Source organism: Catharus ustulatus, chromosome 8 (genome assembly GCF_009819885.2).
Source record: "Catharus ustulatus isolate bCatUst1 chromosome 8, bCatUst1.pri.v2, whole genome shotgun sequence".
Classification (NCBI taxonomy): Eukaryota; Metazoa; Chordata; class Aves; order Passeriformes; family Turdidae; genus Catharus; species Catharus ustulatus.
Window position 1 is genome coordinate 8169308 of NC_046228.1, and position 18371 is coordinate 8187678.

At 39.3% G+C, this 18371-nt stretch overlaps 1 protein-coding gene across 3 annotated transcripts in view; it reads left to right on the forward strand.

Annotated features, from left to right (window-relative positions):
- CCDC186 (coiled-coil domain containing 186) overlaps window positions 1-18137 on the forward strand; it is a 35116-nt gene extending 16979 nt beyond the window's left edge. For all 3 annotated transcript variants that reach the window (XM_033065995.2, XM_033065996.2, XM_033065993.2), the window contains exons 4-16: window positions 1493-1621; window positions 2563-2775; window positions 3665-3784; window positions 4296-4400; window positions 4744-4842; window positions 5570-5656; window positions 6389-6531; window positions 8918-9173; window positions 9785-9974; window positions 11026-11106; window positions 12134-12344; window positions 13363-13582; window positions 14251-18137. In XM_033065995.2, the coding sequence (XP_032921886.1) occupies window positions 1493-1621; window positions 2563-2775; window positions 3665-3784; window positions 4296-4400; window positions 4744-4842; window positions 5570-5656; window positions 6389-6531; window positions 8918-9173; window positions 9785-9974; window positions 11026-11106; window positions 12134-12344; window positions 13363-13582; window positions 14251-14334 (1938 nt within the window). In that variant the 3' untranslated portion in view covers window positions 14335-18137. The remainder of the gene's footprint in view (window positions 1-1492; window positions 1622-2562; window positions 2776-3664; window positions 3785-4295; window positions 4401-4743; window positions 4843-5569; window positions 5657-6388; window positions 6532-8917; window positions 9174-9784; window positions 9975-11025; window positions 11107-12133; window positions 12345-13362; window positions 13583-14250) is intronic.
- The last annotated feature ends 234 nt before the right edge of the window (window positions 18138-18371 follow it).

Here is an 18371-nt window from a genome sequence, read left to right on the forward strand (position 1 = left end):
ATCCTGATTGTCAGGTTTCTTTCTTGGTGTCTGCATCACACAGAAATCTGTTCACTGAATAGGGTGTCAGGCTTGAAGTATTCCAGAGGAATATATTCATATATTCATGGTTGATTTCACAGAATATTTGAAAATCCATGATGTGATTGAAAATTGAATTGAAAAATGTTATTTTTAGGCCACAAATTGGAATTGCTTGTGCCTGAATAAACCAGTATGAGCAGCTCCCTCATTCTTTCTTGTCTGTGTTTCTGTGATAGCTCTGTCATGAGTCATGTATGATTTCATGAAGCTCTGTCATGCAGCAGTTGCTTTATTCCATTCTGAAAAAAAGTATTTGTCAGGGTGTTTGTGATACTACAAATAAGCTTGCAAGTGACTTCAGAAATTATTTTTTTAGACTGCAGTAGTTTTATAGGCTGTTTGATAGCACCTGGGGCTGTAAGAGACATTGCAGTGAAACACTTACATTTTTTTCATTTGTGAAGGTAGTGTTTTATTGTTAGAATTTCTGTATTAGTGCTTTATGGTAACTTTTATGTATGAAAATGAAAGCTTGGCTGCACTCCCAGCTCTAAACAACTTGTACCTGCCTTGTATATGTGAAGCTTTTTCTCTGGCAAATGATGCATTTGCAAAGCTGAGCAGAGTGTGGTCAAGTCATGGTGTGGTAACAGAACCAAAAAAAAAAAAGAAAAAACAGAACAAAGAGGTTCTTGCCTCTTACACAGCAGCTTGGGATTGCAGAATTTACAGTACTGATCCTCAGCTCCTGCCCCTTCTCCCCCAAAGCAAACAAAACCTCCTAACCTGGTGAGTTGGCTTTCCCCTGGGACAAGAGGAGAGGCACAGTTTGAACAATGTTTGGGCAGTGTCACAACCTTTGCAGCCACCGTGCTACTCCTGCTGGACTTGCATGACTTGGCAGGGAACACACTCTGGGAAGTGTTCCAGTTAACACTGGGGATTATTCTTCAGCTGGATCAGGTCTCTGACTCGCTTCACTAGTGGCTAAAAAAAGTGCCAGCTCGGTGACTAAACTCATCTTTATTTGCTGAGTGATTTTTTCAATGAATTAATTTCCAGTTCAGTATGGATGCATGGCTGCTTTGCTGGCATGGTGAAGGGTATGGCACAAGGATGGGAACAAAAGGGTGGAAGGTGAAGCAACCTCAGCTAGCAGCCAGCTTGCTCTGGCAGCTCAACATTACTGTCAGTCTGTTATTTTGTGTAGTAAATTACTGTGCATTGCATTTTACTTTGAATTGAAGCATCTTCACTCTCACTGAAGATGAGAATCGACATCTTTCATGCTTTTACTAGTCATGCAAAGCTAGATGTTGATATGGGTTGATTGCAGCTTGACAAGTGTAAAATGCAGGTAAATATCTGTTGAAGCATCTAATTTTGAATATATGAAATATACCTGCCTGTATAAAACATGATCAAAGAGTTATTTTCCCTATAATTATATCATGATGTTGTATTTTAGCTGGAAGCAAGAATAGAAGAGCTTAATAAAGAGCTGAAAGCTAGCAAAGACAGACTTGTAACTCAAGATGCAGCAGCCAAAAATACTATTCAACAGTTGCATAAAGAGATGGCCTTTCGAATGGAACAGGTAATGTGGAAAAACTTAAACTGTTGAGCATCTACATTATTGAACAAACTTGGTTCTTGTAGGAAATATATTGAATTGCTGTAAGACAAAATTTTCCAAAACTGGAACTCTTAGTGTGCATTTATATAGGCATTTTTGGTAACTGTCAGCAGTGAATTTTCAAATAGCTGTTAATGCTTCAGTGTGCCTGATAACTCTTTTTAAAAATACCTCTTTTTATATGTATTGAATTCAGCCCTCAAGTAAATCTCATTTTCTTTACCTGTGTGCTGAACTTGATTCAAAAGGAGCTAAAAACTGACAGTAGCTTTTTTCAGTCAGGCTGTCAGAAAATTAATATTTTTCTCAATTCCAGCACAAAGCTCTTATTTTTTTCTTCACGTATTACTGAAATCTGGGATTTTTTTTCCTTTTTAATATCATATTATGCCAAGTATTTTCTCTACTCTAAAGCTCTGTGGCTCTGTACTCGAAAGCTTAGTGACTGATTTTACTTTTTTTTTTCCTAACATGAAGCAGAACTTGTTAGTGCTGGGGTGGGGGGAAGCTGTAAAAGTTGCCACTAAAAGGAAGACAACTGAAAAATAAGCCATGGATAATGATTGTGCTGTTGGTATGTGGATGAAGGAAGACAGAGTACCAGTACTGAGTATTTGCAAAATTATTTTGTTCCTAAACTTTATACTTCTTTCCTTCTAAACAAGAAATCACTAATGTATTGATAACTCATTTGAGATGTTCAGCTGTGAGGATGCAGCTGCTTAGATATGTATTTGTTAGGAGTAGGAGAAATTTCAGTGCTGAAGGGGATTGAATGTGAGTCTGTGTCAAACTGGAGCTTTTGAGTCTTGCCTTGTTATTGCCTGTTATACTGCAATACTGAGCATGCAGTTAATTATGAAATACAAGGTTTGATTCACTGTGTTCTGGTATTTTTGAAGGCAAACAAGAAGTGTGAGGAGGCTCGCCATGAGAAGGAGACGATGGTGATGAAATACGTCCGGGGGGAGAAGGAGGCCCTCGACCTCCGAAAGGAAAAGGAGGTCCTGGAGAGGAGACTCAGAGATGCAAACAAAGAAATAGAAAAGCTTACAAATAAAATCAAACAGCTTTCTCAGGAAAAAGGGAGATTGCACCAGCTCTATGAAACTAAGGTACTCCAAGGACTGCTGTGTGATTGATTAAAAGCACTGTCAGAACAACCCTATCACTTGTTTGCTGGTCTGCTTGGTAAAAGAAACCTGTTCTCCTTTGGATTTTGCTGCACAGCTGTGAGTCCCTTTCTTCCAAGGGAAGGGGAAAAAGTTACTCTGTTCTCATTGCAATCTTTTTGAAGTCCCTTTTAATATTTCCCTGAATATTAGTTTGTTAAACATTAGGGGGTTATTTTGGTGTTTTGTTTTGTTTTTTTTTTTCACAAAATTGAGAAGACAGCTTGTTGCAGATGTCTAGATTTTGAAGTAATTTCTAGCTTCACATTTATCTTAAAGGCTGCAATGGCATTAAATTATTGCAGTCTTTTTAAAATAGTTTTTCTGTGTTTTCACTCTGTATTTTTTCTTTTGTACTACTAAAGATTGATAATAGAATTTTTCATCCAAAGCATTATAATTTTTCATCCAAAATTTTGCCACTCGTTTTTAGAAAGCAGTAAGAGATTATTGTTAAATGATCCAAGTATTTTTGTATTGTTCTTCACAGCTGTATTTTACAATTCTATGTCATGTAGATGATCCAGAAATTAATGAATTACTAGAAACTACACTTCTGAAACAACAATTACCTCTCTGGTGCTTTGTCTTTTCAGATATGTAACATTACCATATGCTTACAGTAGTGCAACCTTACCTTGCTATTCAAACCACAACACTAATGGTTTTTTCCCCACTGGATTAAAGCGTTATTGGTCAATCTGAAATATGTGCTTGATTTTGCCAAACCCAGACATTAAGAAAAAAGCCCAGCTTGATAAGTGTACAGGAGTTTTGTTGTAGAAACACTGGATCATTGAATTCTATTAAAAAATCCATGAAATTTTCTCAGGATGGTGAAGCCACTCGACTCAACAGAGACATAGAAAAATTGAAAGAAGACATCAATTCTCATGTTATCAAAGTAAAATGGGCTCAGAACAAATTGAAAACAGAAATGGATTCACACAAGGTGGGTGAAGTGGTGTTGATATCATTACATGAAAATACAGTCAGAGTAATGTAGTTATAGTATTTCCTTTTATGAACTGTTCCTAATGTGGTGTTTCTGTTTAACTTGAACACTTGCAGCAAGTCAGAGCAGTGCTCTCAAACAGTGATTCTGAAGTGGAAATGTTGATATGAAGGGAGGATGTATTGGGGGTTCTCTTTAATTTGGTCATCAAATTTTATTTTGTTGTTAAGCTTGTTTTTGGGAAGGTTATTTGTTTGAAATAACTCTTATCTTAGTTTTTAAGTGATGGCACATAAGCAAGAGATCCTTTTGTTGTGCCTTCAGTGTTGTGTCAAATGGAATTGTATAAATTAACAGTAGAAGCAAGGGGAAAAATAGTGTTGGACCTTTTGTTAATTCTTTTCAGAATGAAAGAGAAGTTTTCTTATGAGAAGTGTGCTTCTCAGATGAAGTTAAGCAAATGGGTTTTACTAGGTTTAACCCATTATTTTAATTATTGTTTTTGTAGGAAACCAAAGAACGCCTCAAAGATGCAATGACAAAATTAACTGAAGCAAAAGAAGAAGGAGATCAGATAAGGAAAAACTGTCAAGAAATGATAAAATCCTATCAAGTAGGCATATTTTTCTCAAGAGGTCAAATTATTATTTAGTACCTGAGTCTTCTTTTTCATTTCTTTCTACCTTAAGCTGTAGTAGGGAAGAATTATCCTGTGCAAGCTCCAAAGCTGAGATGAATAGTGTTTGGTTTTTTTACTTTACTGGAAAGTTGTTAAATAAAAGGGAAAATGTTTATCTTGACTGGCATGCAGCATGGGGGGTCTTTCTTGGCATGGTCAGGATTATCAGAGGTGTACATACAGGCAAGACTCAGTGATGTGAAAAACTGTCTGTACACTCATAGAATAGAAAGGGAAACATAGAACTCTAAACCTTACATTTCTTCCATCCCTTTAGGAGTCAGAAGAAATCAAATCAAATGAATTGGATGCAAAATTCCGAGTAACTAAAGGAGAACTAGAGAAACAAATTCAGGAGAAGTCTGATCACCTGGAGGTAAATATGTGGTGTGTGGAGTCCACTTTGTGGTTAAGAGTGCCATGAGATCATAAACTTTTAAGAACCTTATTTTAAGCTGCATGTAGTTATGCCACATTCTTTGGGTTTTGTCTTTTTTTTTTTGTGGTCTAATACTAAATCCCAGGTGTCTGCCCTTCAGCATTGCTTTTTTGGAGGATGTCTTCAGGTACTAGCTTGGATTCACATTTTAAAAACAAAGTTGGGTGGGAAAATATGAAATAGTGAAGTTGAAATAACTTCTTCACTTATAAACATGAATGTTGCTGTAATTAAAAGTTGAGTTAGGCCTGTCTCTGACCAGTATTTTGCCAAGATATATGTCAAGGAGAGACAAGGACCAGCCTCTGTTCTTTGTATAGATTTGCTAGCCTCAAACTGAAATTCTCTAATGATCTGTGCACCTGCCATCTTCAGAGGTGACCAAGTGCCAGAGAGCTCAGAGCTTTCCTGGGACCTGTTGTACCATAGATTTGCTTACCTAAATCCAGAGTGTGCAATCTCTGTTTTCTTCTCAGTTCTCCTAAGAATAAAGAAGCTTTGAGGTTTTGCTTTCCTTTTTGAAGAAGTAAACCAAACCTTTTGGGGTACCTGTTCTGCCTCAAGCCCTCTCATGTTGTGGTGGCCTGTATTGGCCTAGATTTTTTTTTTTGAGGTGCCAATGTACATTTAGTTTTCTGAGTGAGCTTTTTACTCTCTTTAAAAGGTGCATCATGCAAAAATAAAAGAACTGGAAGACTTGAAGAGAACATTTAAGGAAGGCATGGATGAGCTTCGAACACTGAGAACAAAGGTAAAGTGTGCTGAGTTGGATTGGAATGGGGCTGAAAGCACAGTGCTGGGTTTTTGGAATAAGAATACATTCCATTCCTAATTGTACTTTTACTTCTTCAGGAATAAATAGTGTAATTAGAGATTGGCTGGCATGAGACTGGAAAGGATACCTAACTGTTGACTCTGGATAGCCTTTTTTAGGGAGTAGGAGCTGATCTGTAACACAACAGTGTTTTGCTTCATAGTGTGTGCCTCACTTGGCTGAAAAGTTGAGAAAGATTCTAAATTAGTTATCATGCAAATAAATTAAGTCTTGTAAATTTAGTACAGATAAAATACTTGTAAGCTGCTCCTACCTGTGAGTTTTGACCTCTGGTGAGGAGGTTGTGCTGTGCATCACTTGTGGACAGTCTGTAGAATAGCATGACAGTCCCTCACTGTGGAAAAAGGAGGAAGACATAATAAGGGGTTGCCTTGGTACCTGGGGAAACACCAGATCTGTGGACCCTGATCCATTAGGCTGGTAAGTTTGAGCCTTTGGACAAAACTAATGTTAAGCACACTTGTTGAATTTAATTTTTTTTTAATTTGTTTTTGTGACTCTGATCTGAAATACTTTGGGACATTGTTTTAAGTTACTTGGAACCACCCAAGAATTAATATGTGTGCTTTGTACAACAGTCTAGAATAATTCAGCTCTGAAGTTTGTGAAACTAAATGGTTTCTGGTTTTTGTTTTTTTTTCCATTTAGGTAAAGTGTCTAGAGGATGAGCGCTTAAGAACAGAAGATGAGTTATCCAAGTATAAAGAAATAATAAATAGACAGAAAAGTGAAATTCAGAATTTGCTGGACAAAGTCAAAACTGTAGATCAGCTGCAGGATCAACATCAGAGGTACAGCTGTGCACTGAGTAATGATTTAAAAGATTATCTGAGTTTTGAGGGGTTTGTTTTATTGAATTTATTGAAGTTATTTATGCTTTAAATGTATTGTGATTTGAAGAATGCCTGTCCTGATTTAAATCAGTGTTCCTAATACTGAAGATAACCTTGGTCACCTCTTACAGAACAAGGGGATTGAGATTGATAAATCTAATTTAGTGTCTCTCATTTTTAGAATGTACCTGATTTCCAGCATTCTCTACAGGAAATTGTCTTCTGCTCAGTGCTTGTTTTATTGAAAGACAGAGGGGAGCAATTAAATTGGAAAGATAAATTGCTTTAAAATTGTGAGGGATGAATGGAAGCATTTAATGAAAAGAATTTTACTCACTTGACAGATGCTGTATTCAGACAGTATGGGGCACTTGTTTTTCTGATGGACTGGAATTCATTCTGCTGTGTCAAAGTTTGCTCATTTAAGAATGTGGGGGAAATAATCTCAGGGCTGGGCTGATGCCCAATTCAGGAGTGTCTGAGCATGGTCCCATGTCTGTGTGGAACATATGGACTGGGATATACAAATGCTGGCCACTGCTGGTTCCAGAGATGTTGCATAAATGGAGGCAGATAAATGTCACATAGGCAGAACCACCCATGCATCCTCTTGGGCTGGTAAACAGTTCTTATTTATCACTGAAAAGTATTTCTGTAATTATAGGCCTTCCTTAGGGTTAGCAAATCTACCCCTTCCCATTTGCTGTGTGCTGGTCACCTGTATTGTCATGATGTCCTCAGCCTTTCCAGAGACACTGCCCTGTGCTGGAAACTGCTGGAGCCCACACTTGGCTCAGTAACAGTTATTTTTCACTTGGAATCTTGCCAAAGGAATTAAAGTGGCTGTGATCAAAGTGTGAAACTACAAATGTGTTTCCACTTATCTTTTCCTCTCAGTAATTGAGACGTGCTTAAATATGTCTCTCATTCCTATTCAATTTGGATTTTTTTTTCAGTATTCTTCCCATACAACATTTATTGTCTCTACATCAAATTTCATATGGTCTTTTATTTTACTTTCAAGGCAGACATCCTGAAATATATAAAAGCTCTGTTATAAAGTGAATGTTCAGTTATCTGTGTTCACTGGAGGAATATGATTTTAGGTTGAATGCTGGGAAGAACTTCATGCTGAACTGGATACTGATCACCTCCAGTGTTTCCTGGTCTCCTTCATTTACAAATTTTTAAGTATAAGCTAGACATCTCTTTTAGAATGATCTAAACCTTTAATTTTGTCTGACCCTACTCTGATTGCTAGGCAGAGACTTCTCCTGTCATAATAAAACAACATATTTGAAAATGTAAAATACAAGCATACCCTTCTGGCACAGGTTTTTAAATGGGAGCTACAAGTGAGATACGTTGCAGCAGAAATGACTGGGTCTCAGCTCTTCTTGGAGAAACAAATCAGTGCAGGATTGTTGATTTAAAGTGAATTGATCCTCCTCAAATTTACACTGTCCCTTAGGAAATTAAATGAAATGTGTGCTCTTGCTTTGTGTAATTTTAATGTTATTTTTAAATTTTAATATGCACACTCCCTGTGAGAAAGGCAAGGTTTTTTCCTGCTGATGTTAGAAAGCAAAGTTTGAGAAGAGGTGTATAAAATTGAAGAATTAATGATCTAATATTTCAGGAGCAAATAAGAGGGAGGTTTTTAGTCTGTAATGTTTTTAACAGCTATTACATTTTGGAATTAATTTCAAACACTTTCAGTAGAATGTTAATGATAACTGAAGATGCAGGATTTTTCACTCAGATGGATTGGATGATTGATTAGAAGTCTCCTAATGAGAGTCTTTCAGCAGAAATAAAAACATGTTTTGTAGAAGGGAAGTACTTGGTTTTAGGGGGAGGAGGAGTGGAGTAAGACAAGCTTTTGATTCAGAGCTGCAGGGCTTGGATAAGGATGTGTCAGGAATCTCCATACTGCTGTCCTAGAGAAATCCAAACTGGAGCATTTCCCTGTTTTTTAAAGAAGGCATCTTACAGATTGGTCACCTTCCTTGGGTTTGCAAATCTTCCTCTTACCTGCCTTGTTTGTACCCTGACCTGGAGTTCATATGGAGAAGTTGAATGTGGAGAGATGATCTTCCTTGAGGAGCTAATGCCTGAGTGTCCTGTGTGGGATGCAGAAATCTGTCATTTCAGCACTGCAGGGTGTTGTGAAACAAAGTGAAAACTCCCTTGACATTTAAAATGATCCAGTGACTAACAGATACCCCAGGGTCATTCATTTTTCCCTTGCCTTATTTGGACTTGACCTGAATGCTTTTATTGCAATAAAGCTTCATATCTTTAAGCTCAGGTTATCCCTAATGAGATACAATTGTTTTGACAGAGATGAACAAGAAATCAATACTTTAAAGGAAGAAATAGATGGTTTCAATTCTCTGGTTGCTGATCTTCAGAAGGACATTGAAGGTAGTCGGAAAAGAGAATCTGAGCTATTGATATTCACTGAGAAATTAACCAGTAAGAATGCACAGCTTCAGTCTGAAAACAATTCCTTGCAGAGCCAGTTGGATAAGCTTTCTTACAGTGAAAGAGAGCTGCAGAATCAGCTGGAGTGTGTTCAACAGACTAAAGATGATCTGGTGAGTACAGTGGGCAGCTTGTTTTTGCTCTAGTAAGATGTCTGATGCAGATACAGATGTCTGATGCACATGAATACCACCTTGTATCTTCACTTACCTGACTGCAAGTTTTCCTTGTGTTTGCCATTAGCAGCAGTGGGATATGAACACCTCATATTCCCAAGCTGAAAGAAATCCTGTGGCACTGTAATGCCACAATCCTGCACTGGAATGAGGAGGGTGTCCCTGTGTTGCTCTTTCTGGTTTTTTTGGGAGCAGAGAGTTGTTCTCTATGCAGCTGTAATTGAAACAGACAAAAGGTTCTAATTTGCCTGTGAAACATATTATTGTAAACTGTTCCTTAGGTCTTGTTTGTAGTATGAGATAGATGCCATTTTTAATAAACTTAGTGTGTCATAGAAGCTAATGTGACTTTGTACTGTGTCATGTAGAAGTTTTGGAGGTAGTTGAGGAATCTTACTATCCATGTGAAGTGCTAGTGTTCAGCCTAAATAATAAATGTAAAGTGTGAATGGTACCCAGGTGAAAAGTGCAGTTAGGGGTGTTGAGCATGCACTATGGTCAGGCTGGAATTTTTTAGTGTATGACTGAAAACAAAATCTCAATTTCAGGCCATCAAGTTACAGAAGGAGGAGGATCAGAGAAAGTCAGAGGTTGAGACCCTGCAGGCTCAGCTGGCCTCAGAGCAGGAAGAAGTGTCAGCACTGAAGACCCACGTGGATGAGCTGAAGGATGACCTGGCTACCCAGAAGCGCAAGCACGCAGCCAACCTGAAAGACCTCACAAAACAGCTTCAGCTAGGTGGAGATTGTTTTCACTTACAAGTCAGCCCCCTCTATGAGCCCTTCAGTGTCTGCTAGAGACTCAGATCCTGTCTGTGTGTGCTCACTGCTTGAGTGTCACCCTTCAAGCTCTCCCTGTCCCTGAAGACAGTGAGAGTGAGCAAGTTAGACCTTGTGGAAATTGCAGTTACAGACCTTTGTGTTAATTTTCAGTCTAAAATGTAACTTTTGAAGTGGGCTTAGACATAAAATGAAATTTATATTTCAGAAGAGCTTAGTCTTTGTTATATCTTTGTTATGATGTATCTGACTACTGAAATGCCACCGTATCCATATGGATCCTGGTCTGTGTAGAAGTATATTCACAAGCTGCCAGAAGTTTCCCAGTTGCTGACTGTATCAGGAACTGCTGGTGACAGTTTTTTTAGTACATTAAACAGAACACTTCAGTTTTTAAAGCTGAATATGGAGAGACTGATGACTAATTTTTGTCTACAAATAGAAGTCATCAAATACCCAACAGTGCATATGCTCTGAATGCAAATAGATTTGAAGATAATAAAGTGTGTTTGAAAGAAGAGATCATGTTGGCACTGCGCAAGACGAGTTCCATGTCCCTTTCTGTGCACATAAGAACAGCTGTGTGCTTTCCCTCTTGACCCCTACTGAGTGAGTGGTGCTTCTGGCACAAGTACTGTAGTGATGCAGGTATGAGATGCTGGAACAGATTTGCCAACATCAGTAGTAATTTACATGGCAGACCTAATCCAAACTAAAACCAAGTTGAAGTCTTACTGGTCCCAGTTAATCCTATATATGACATTACCCCTTTAACTGGCGACTACAGCAGTGTGTAGGTGTTACCTACACCCAGGTAACATGGCTGGGGCCAGAGAGAGATAGGAAGCTGTTTGGGTTTTATTTTTCATTGCTGCCATTGTCATTCAGTTGTCACCTCATGTTAAATTAGTGCAGGTCAGAGATGATTAGAGGTTCTGTATGTTGGGTAACACTGTAATTTTTAGTTCTTACTCTGCTGTTGGTAATCATCATTTTGTTAATACTTTTAGCACGGAGGAAATTGGATCAGGTGGAAAATGGTAATTATGACAAAGAAGTCAGCAGCATGGGGAGCCGTTCCAGTTCATCAGGTAATGGAGCACGTAGCAGGGCTGCCAAACAACCCTTCAGTCTTAACAAGGCTGCCACAGTGTGCTTGCTCTTGATGTGGTGTGTGCATATGCAGTGTGTGGGCAGCCTCCCATTAAAACTGACAAAATAGCCTCTAAGCACCAAAATGCACTTGACTGACTGCAGTTGTAGCTGCTTATTATGAGATTAAAGTGTAATGTTTATGATGTTTATGTATTTTGGTTCTTGTAAAATACCTGCCTTTTTTATTGCTTTGCTTTTATGTTTGGAGGAAGCTCAGGAGGACTTCAGTTTATAGAGGACCCTTTTATATGCTGCCAGAGGCAAAATAAAAATGAGCAGTGGCTTCCAACATTGTTTAATTGCCCTATTGACAGTTGCAACTGTGTAAATGAGAAATCAATTAGCATCATTAGATACATCACTGGGTTTATGTAATATTCATTACTTTCTATCCAGTTAGAGCTAAAGGAGTGATCTTTAGCTCTGAAAACAGCATGTTTCCTTCCTCAATGTCTTTGGGTTTTAAGTTGGGTTAGTTCTGTCCAGATGTCCTATAGTCTCACTGTGTGACAGAGACAAATGCTTAGAGAACAGCAGAAAGGAAAGAAAATACTGCAAACTCTGAGTGATGAGTGCTGCACAGTGTTTATGTGTAGGGCTTTTGTGAGTCTCTACAGTTTTCATAGTTTGTAATTTTAGTTTACTCCAGAACACACACTTAAAATCAGCTCAGTTTTGTGCAAAGTAAATGAACCTGAAGTGTTTAAGTGTGAATTCCTGAAGGAATGCTTGTACCAAAGGCAGTGCACCCACAGGAGGGGACTGCACTGCTGTCCCAACATCTTGCATTTAAACACTGTAAGAATCCTTTAGAGAAAACCCCACTAACATAAAGTGAAACTGGCATCCTGGGGAAAGTATCCTTAGCTCCTGACAGGTAGTGAATGTATGCACTGCTCTGCTGGGGGCACTTCACTGATGCAAGATCCAAAGGAGTTTTTACAAAAGCTGATGTGCTGGCAGGGTCCCTGAACGCGCGGAGCAGCAACGAGGATCGGTCACCCGAGAACACTGGCTCTGCAGTGGCTGTGGACAGCTTCCCTGAGGTGGACAAGGCTGTCTTGGTTGAAAGAATTCTGAGGCTTCAGAAGGCACATGCTCGAAAAAATGAGAAGATGGAGTTTATGGAGGATCACATTAAACAGCTGGTGGAGGAAATCAGGAAAAAAACAAAGTATGTTCTGTGTTCTGTTCGTGCAGGTTTTCAGTGTTGAGCTGATGCACTGCACAAGTATACTGGATTTTATGTAAGAAAAGTAATTGTCTAAATGAAAATGCTTAAAACTGTAAAAATACTGCAATGACAGTAGATTCTGAAGATGGGATTAGCTTTGGAGTTTTTTTCCTTTTCCCAGCAGTTATAGTAATTGCCAAGTTTTTGGCAATTAATACTATTACTGTTGTTTTTTCCAGAAGGAATAAACTGGCACAAGTGGATTGTTAGTAGCAAAATGGTCAGCAGGTGGTTGATTTGAGGTGGACTGCTGCCACTGGCTAACAGAAGAGTCCATTCTCTTCATGTGCTTAAATGGGTGCTGATTGTGTTTGTTTTGGAAGGAGAATCTGCATTATTCCAGATGATCCTCTGGGTCAAACAAATGATGTGTCTGAGCCAAAGGTGGTCAGTGGTTAATGTGAGACAAGATTCCACTTAAATGAAAATCTCATCTTACATCTTCAGTTAGGAGGGTAAGAAATGCTGGCATAAAGCTGCTTCTGGAAAATGCAGTTGCCTGTTCAGAACAGCCCTTGCTTAGTGAGTCCATACATTTGTGCCCAGCTGGTACCATTTCACAGAACATGATCACAGCTTGGGAAGACTATTGAGTCACTTCTCAAGAGAAGTGACTGTAATTTTTTTCTCATATGTAGAAAGCTTAAGATTCCATGTCTGGAGTCCTTCAGCAAAGAAAAGTAGACTTTTAAAATTACCTTTCCTATCCCAGTATCTTTTCAGAGTACTTTTAAGTAAACCCTGCACATTGTAGTCTCTTGCTTACCAGCATTTCCTGTAACACTCTTGGTATCCCATGTTTTCCTGTTACATAGAAGTTGCAGGAGTGAGTTTTTACTGCTTTTTTGGTAATACAGTACTGCTTGAAACTAAAATTACTCATGTCAGGAATACTTCAGCATCTGACTCTTCTCTGCCTTGTAATGCTATGATTTTTGTTTGTTTTTTTATCCTCCAGAATTATTCAGAGTTATATTTTGCGGGAAGAAGCTGGAACATTGTCATCAGAGGCCTCTGACTTCAACAAAGTACACCTGAGCAGGCGTGGTGGGATTATGGCATCTCTGTATACATCTCACCCTGCAGACAGTGGGCTCACATTGGAACTGTCCTTAGAGATAAACAGGAAGCTTCAGGCTGTGTTAGAAGATACATTACTGAAGAATATTACATTGAAAGTGAGTAGCTGTGCCAGTTCTGCACATTCTTGGGATTCTCAGATGCTGCCTTCACTGCATGCTGTTAAAGGTGTTTCAGAGGCCAGCTCATTGTGGTTTGGTGCCACTGACAGCATTGGGGTTAGGTGACATGATGCCATGTACTTCCAGTGTAGGACCCTCAGAGTATGCTGTGCTAATGGGTTGCTGCTTGAAATGAGTTCTGGAGTGCCTGTGCCTTCAGCAGGATGGGCTCTGCCTGTGCTCTCCCCTGGGCATGTGGAACCAGGAGTGTGGGCTCTGCCCCTGGCCCTCTGACCTCCTGGGGCAGCACAGCCAGGGAGAGGTGGCAGGCTGCAAAATGATGTGTAGGCTGCCAGCTGGGCTGCAGGCTTCTGCACAAGCTGGAGATCTCTTCTTGTAATCATCATTCCCCTTGAATGCTAGGGGAACTAGCATTCTGCCTTCTAGACATCCTGTAGAATACTGGTAACTGCAAAAAAAGGACTTGCCAAGAGCTTTTTTATTGAAATGAGTTTGCTTTTTTCTGACTCTAATCATTTGCATTTGTTCTGGATACTTGAAAGTATCACCTTGCTGACATAAACAATAATTTTGACTTATTAATGCATTTTGTGCTGATGGACTCATTTCACTGTATAACTTCCTTATTTTTCCCCCCCACAAAGGAAAACCTGCAAACTCTAGGAACAGAAATAGAACGGCTTATTAAACACAAGCATGAACTGGAACAGAGAATAAAGCAGACATAACTAAAACTGCTGGGGACTAACCAACATCAAGATGCAGAAAAGGCAGATGCTACAGACCACTGTGTTCTACATTCTGCCTGCCAGCACAAGCATCTGGTTTTTTGCAAAAGAAGCCTTTTGCCACACAGGCTCACTCGTGTGAGAAATCAACAGGGTTTGGCATCTGTGTGGTTCTGTCTACCCAGGACCAGCCTGAGGCACTGCTGGAATTCACTGCACACTACATTTATCTGACACTTCTATTTGAAATATAGATCCTTTGCAGTGCAGACTGTTTGGAGTGATTTGCCATGAGATTCTAACTTCTGCACTGTGTAATTAATCAGTCTCTTAATGGTGGAGCTTGAAAAAAAAAAAATAAAGCCAATTACGTCTTAGTTGCTATTTGAACATATCCAGTGTTATTGAGCTTTAAGGGCTTTCAGACTTTTATTTCTTTTCTTGCATATTATTTCTGATCTTTGGGTTGACTGAGCATTTTTGACATATGCATGGAATAATGCTTTGTTACAAAATTTTGGGTTTTAAGTGGTGGCCATGATGTTGTGTATTTTCTCCTCACGTTAACATTCAACTGGTCAATTCCTTTATTCCAGAGGAGTGAAACAACAGTAAAACTAAGGAATTGGAAAGTGTTCTGATTCAGTTCTTGAATTCATGTAGTTGAAACCAATGTCAGGTCAGCAAATCTTGTAAACCCCTGATCCTTAGACATGTGGATCAAAAGAAGTCTGATATCAGATAATTGGTTAATAAAGTTCTCTGGGCTTCTGCATAACTAACAGCAGTGGAGGAGTTTAAACTTCCCATTGTAAATCTGTGTAAGTACATGTAGACTTGGTGATTGCATCTGCTTTCAAAGACAAATGGAAGCTAATGAAATTTTCTCATTAGCTGTGGTTAGACCAACTGTGACAATAATGGTAAGAAATGAGATAGTTCTAATGTTTAATCTATTGTTGGACTGTCAAAGTGACACAGAAGTCTTGCAGCTTCTTGATTTTACTGTTGTGAAGAATTAGTTTGTCAAAATAAGTGAAAACTATTACTTAGTCCTTCAGTGGCTGAGAGGGTGATGGAGGAAGAGTATCAAGGTGACAAGATCTGGGTTAGTCACAACATCGTGTTCACATTTCAGTTTCAGGATAAGTAATATACAGAATCTGAAATCTCTTTAGCAGTAAATGCATAGTTTCTGTCACCTTTTGACCAAAATCAATTGATCAGATCATAGTGTAAATACATACTTGAGGTTTTTATCAAATACTTGAACTTCCTATTGCCATGAAAAAAAAGAGTCAATGTACATTTATAATAGCAATGCTTTAGCTACTTTAATCAAAAAGGGGGATGTGGGGAGAATCTTTTTGCAGCTACTGTTAGCATTGTACACAAAACAAGGGAGCTGAATTTGGCAGCACAAAGGAGTATAATTGATCAGACATCTGTGTGACTTAGGGAATGTCAACTCCATTTTCAGATGCCACTGAGTTGCCTGAGCTTTATAATAAAGCAAATTGAGCAAAAGAGCCTGATTTGGTTTGAATAGTTTGGTTCAAGACAGTGGAACTTCCTTGTTAGTTTAAAGCTAGGCAACTCTGAAAGTCCTTGTGGGATCAAGACCTGGTTTGTGGTCCAGAGAGCTTCAAGAGTCTGGGATGGCAGGTCCCTCCAGTGCCAAAGGATTTAAATATTCCTTTGGAAAGGGAGAATTGGGAACAAATTGTTTAAAACCTGAGCAAGCATTATACAGAAACTGCAAACCTTTAATCTGGGTGGGTTTTTATACATTTATTTTTCTAATTCCTGAGAGGAATGGTTATCTGAAATGTTAGGACATTTGTGCCAGTCCAATCATGGGACTACTTCTGCTTCAGTGTTGTTTAAGTGATGTGAAGAGGAAAGTACCTGGCTCTGCTGAAACAGATTTGTCACAGCTTCCAGGAAGCGAACAGACAGTTGTTGATGACTGAGCTTGGATCTTCTGCTGAGAGAAAGTACTTTAGAACAATTTGCATGCTAAAACATAACTTAGCTCTTGTATGTTTGTGTTTTCATGCTTTAATGTACCAGATCTCTGGGTGTTTTCAGGCATTCAGCTGAATGACTCCAGTATTTTAGATACCATGTTAATATTGTAATCTTTTAATACATGTTCTCCAGGTGTACAGTGTGAAATGAAGGAGGGGTGTAGTGCAGATGGAATCAGTGCAATGGCTTTGTGGAAATTCTGATTTCTTTTTGGCATGATTGTTTCTCCTTTTAAGTTGAGAAACCTAGTTAGCTGTCCTCCTGCCCTGCTGGAAATGCTGCTTGCTCTTTGTAGCACTAATAACTTCTCAGACTTTTTTTTTCCCCTGTTGGTTATGGAGACACACAAAACAACCAAAATACCACATTGTTTATTGTGCATGATGTTTTCATGGACCAAAGCTGTCATCCACAGGTGTTACTTTAAACATATCTGTTAGAGATGGAAAACTTATTCTGGCTTGAACATTGGCAAGTGACTCTCCAGTCAGCCTGGAGTGTGATGAGTACCTGATGGGGTCAGCCAGCAACTTGGCATAAGGATGTTCCTCCTTTTTGAGAGGCAGTGATGTATCAGCCATAAAATGTTGCTGGTCCTGTTTCCATGGGGCAACTTGTCAGGAGTGTGATGCTGTTGGTGCAGTATGGAAAGGTGTTTCTGTGGGGTGGCTCACACAGGTGAGCACCAGCTGGTGCAGGGTGACTGTGAGGCTTGTGTAGTAATCTCATCCCACCTTAACCTTGTTTTGGAAATTGTATTATGAACCTAAGACTGAAAACTGTCCTCAGATAAACTGAATTTTGGAGACAAACTGGTAAATTGATAAACTAATCATGAAGTCAGCCTGGAGCATGTAGCTACATGCCTGTCACTGAAATTCAGTGTCCATTAGATGTGTAATTGCCACAGGCTGCTTTTGAAAATTCCAGGCTTGTGGCTGGTTGTGTCTTACAAGCTTAAACATCTGTTTCTTAAATACTCAGGGTGCTCTTTTAATTGAAACATCGCACAAACAGATGTTGTTAGAGGCCCTACAAGAAAGCTGCCTATGCTTTTCCACCCTCTGTAAAATCCAGCACTGTCATTGTCAGAAGCCAGACCCTCTGACCTGAAGAATACCATTTTATGCTATAGAAATCACTGGCTTGCTGCCATAAAGACTTGTGCAATATTTTAAATTATAGTGTCCAGAAAACTGGAGATTGATTTCTTCCTTGAACATTTTCTCATTATCTTTACTTGTTGCTGGCAACACCTGTAGTATCTCTCTTAAAATATTTTTAATTGCAATGTTTTGGTTCATAACTAAAAAATTTCAAAATGGTATGTCTGCCTTCCAGTGCATCAAAAATATAAAGCTGAGTGTCCAAATGCTGCAGAGACCTGGATCTCAGGAGGGGTTCAGAGGGCAAGACCTGTCCCAAGGGGCCTTCACCCTTCCTGTGGCAGTCACTGTGACAGTGAACACCAGCAGCAGGTGGCACAAGGAATCAGGTGTACCCTGTCTCACCTGTCCAGGGATGGGTGGCTGCATTGCAGAGGGAACTGGGTGGTATTTAGAGCTTTTCCAAGATGGATGGGTGTTTCCTTCCCATTTTTGTGTTCTAACTGAAACTGTTGATTCTTCCAATCTATGTGTGTAAGTCCTATACACAGAATGTCTGTTGATTTAATTTTGTAGATACCCGTTTCTGTATAAAGTTTTCAAAGGTATTGCTATACCTTATGTATATACTGTACTTTGAAATAATAAACATACAAATGTATGAAAGCCTGGTTTGGGTCTGATTTGTGCTCATCCCTGGGGAGTGAGAGCTCGTGGTGCCTGTAAAGAAACACTCTGGGCTAGAAGCAGCTGGGCTGTTGTTGCCACCACCCAAACCCTTCTTGCTGCCCTCGAGTGAGTCTGACTGCAGGCAGGGAATGCGAGCAGTGCTGCAGGTTCTGCCCCTCCCTCCCTCGCTGGCAGCCCCTGCTTGCCTGTTGCAGCCGGTAAACAGGAGAT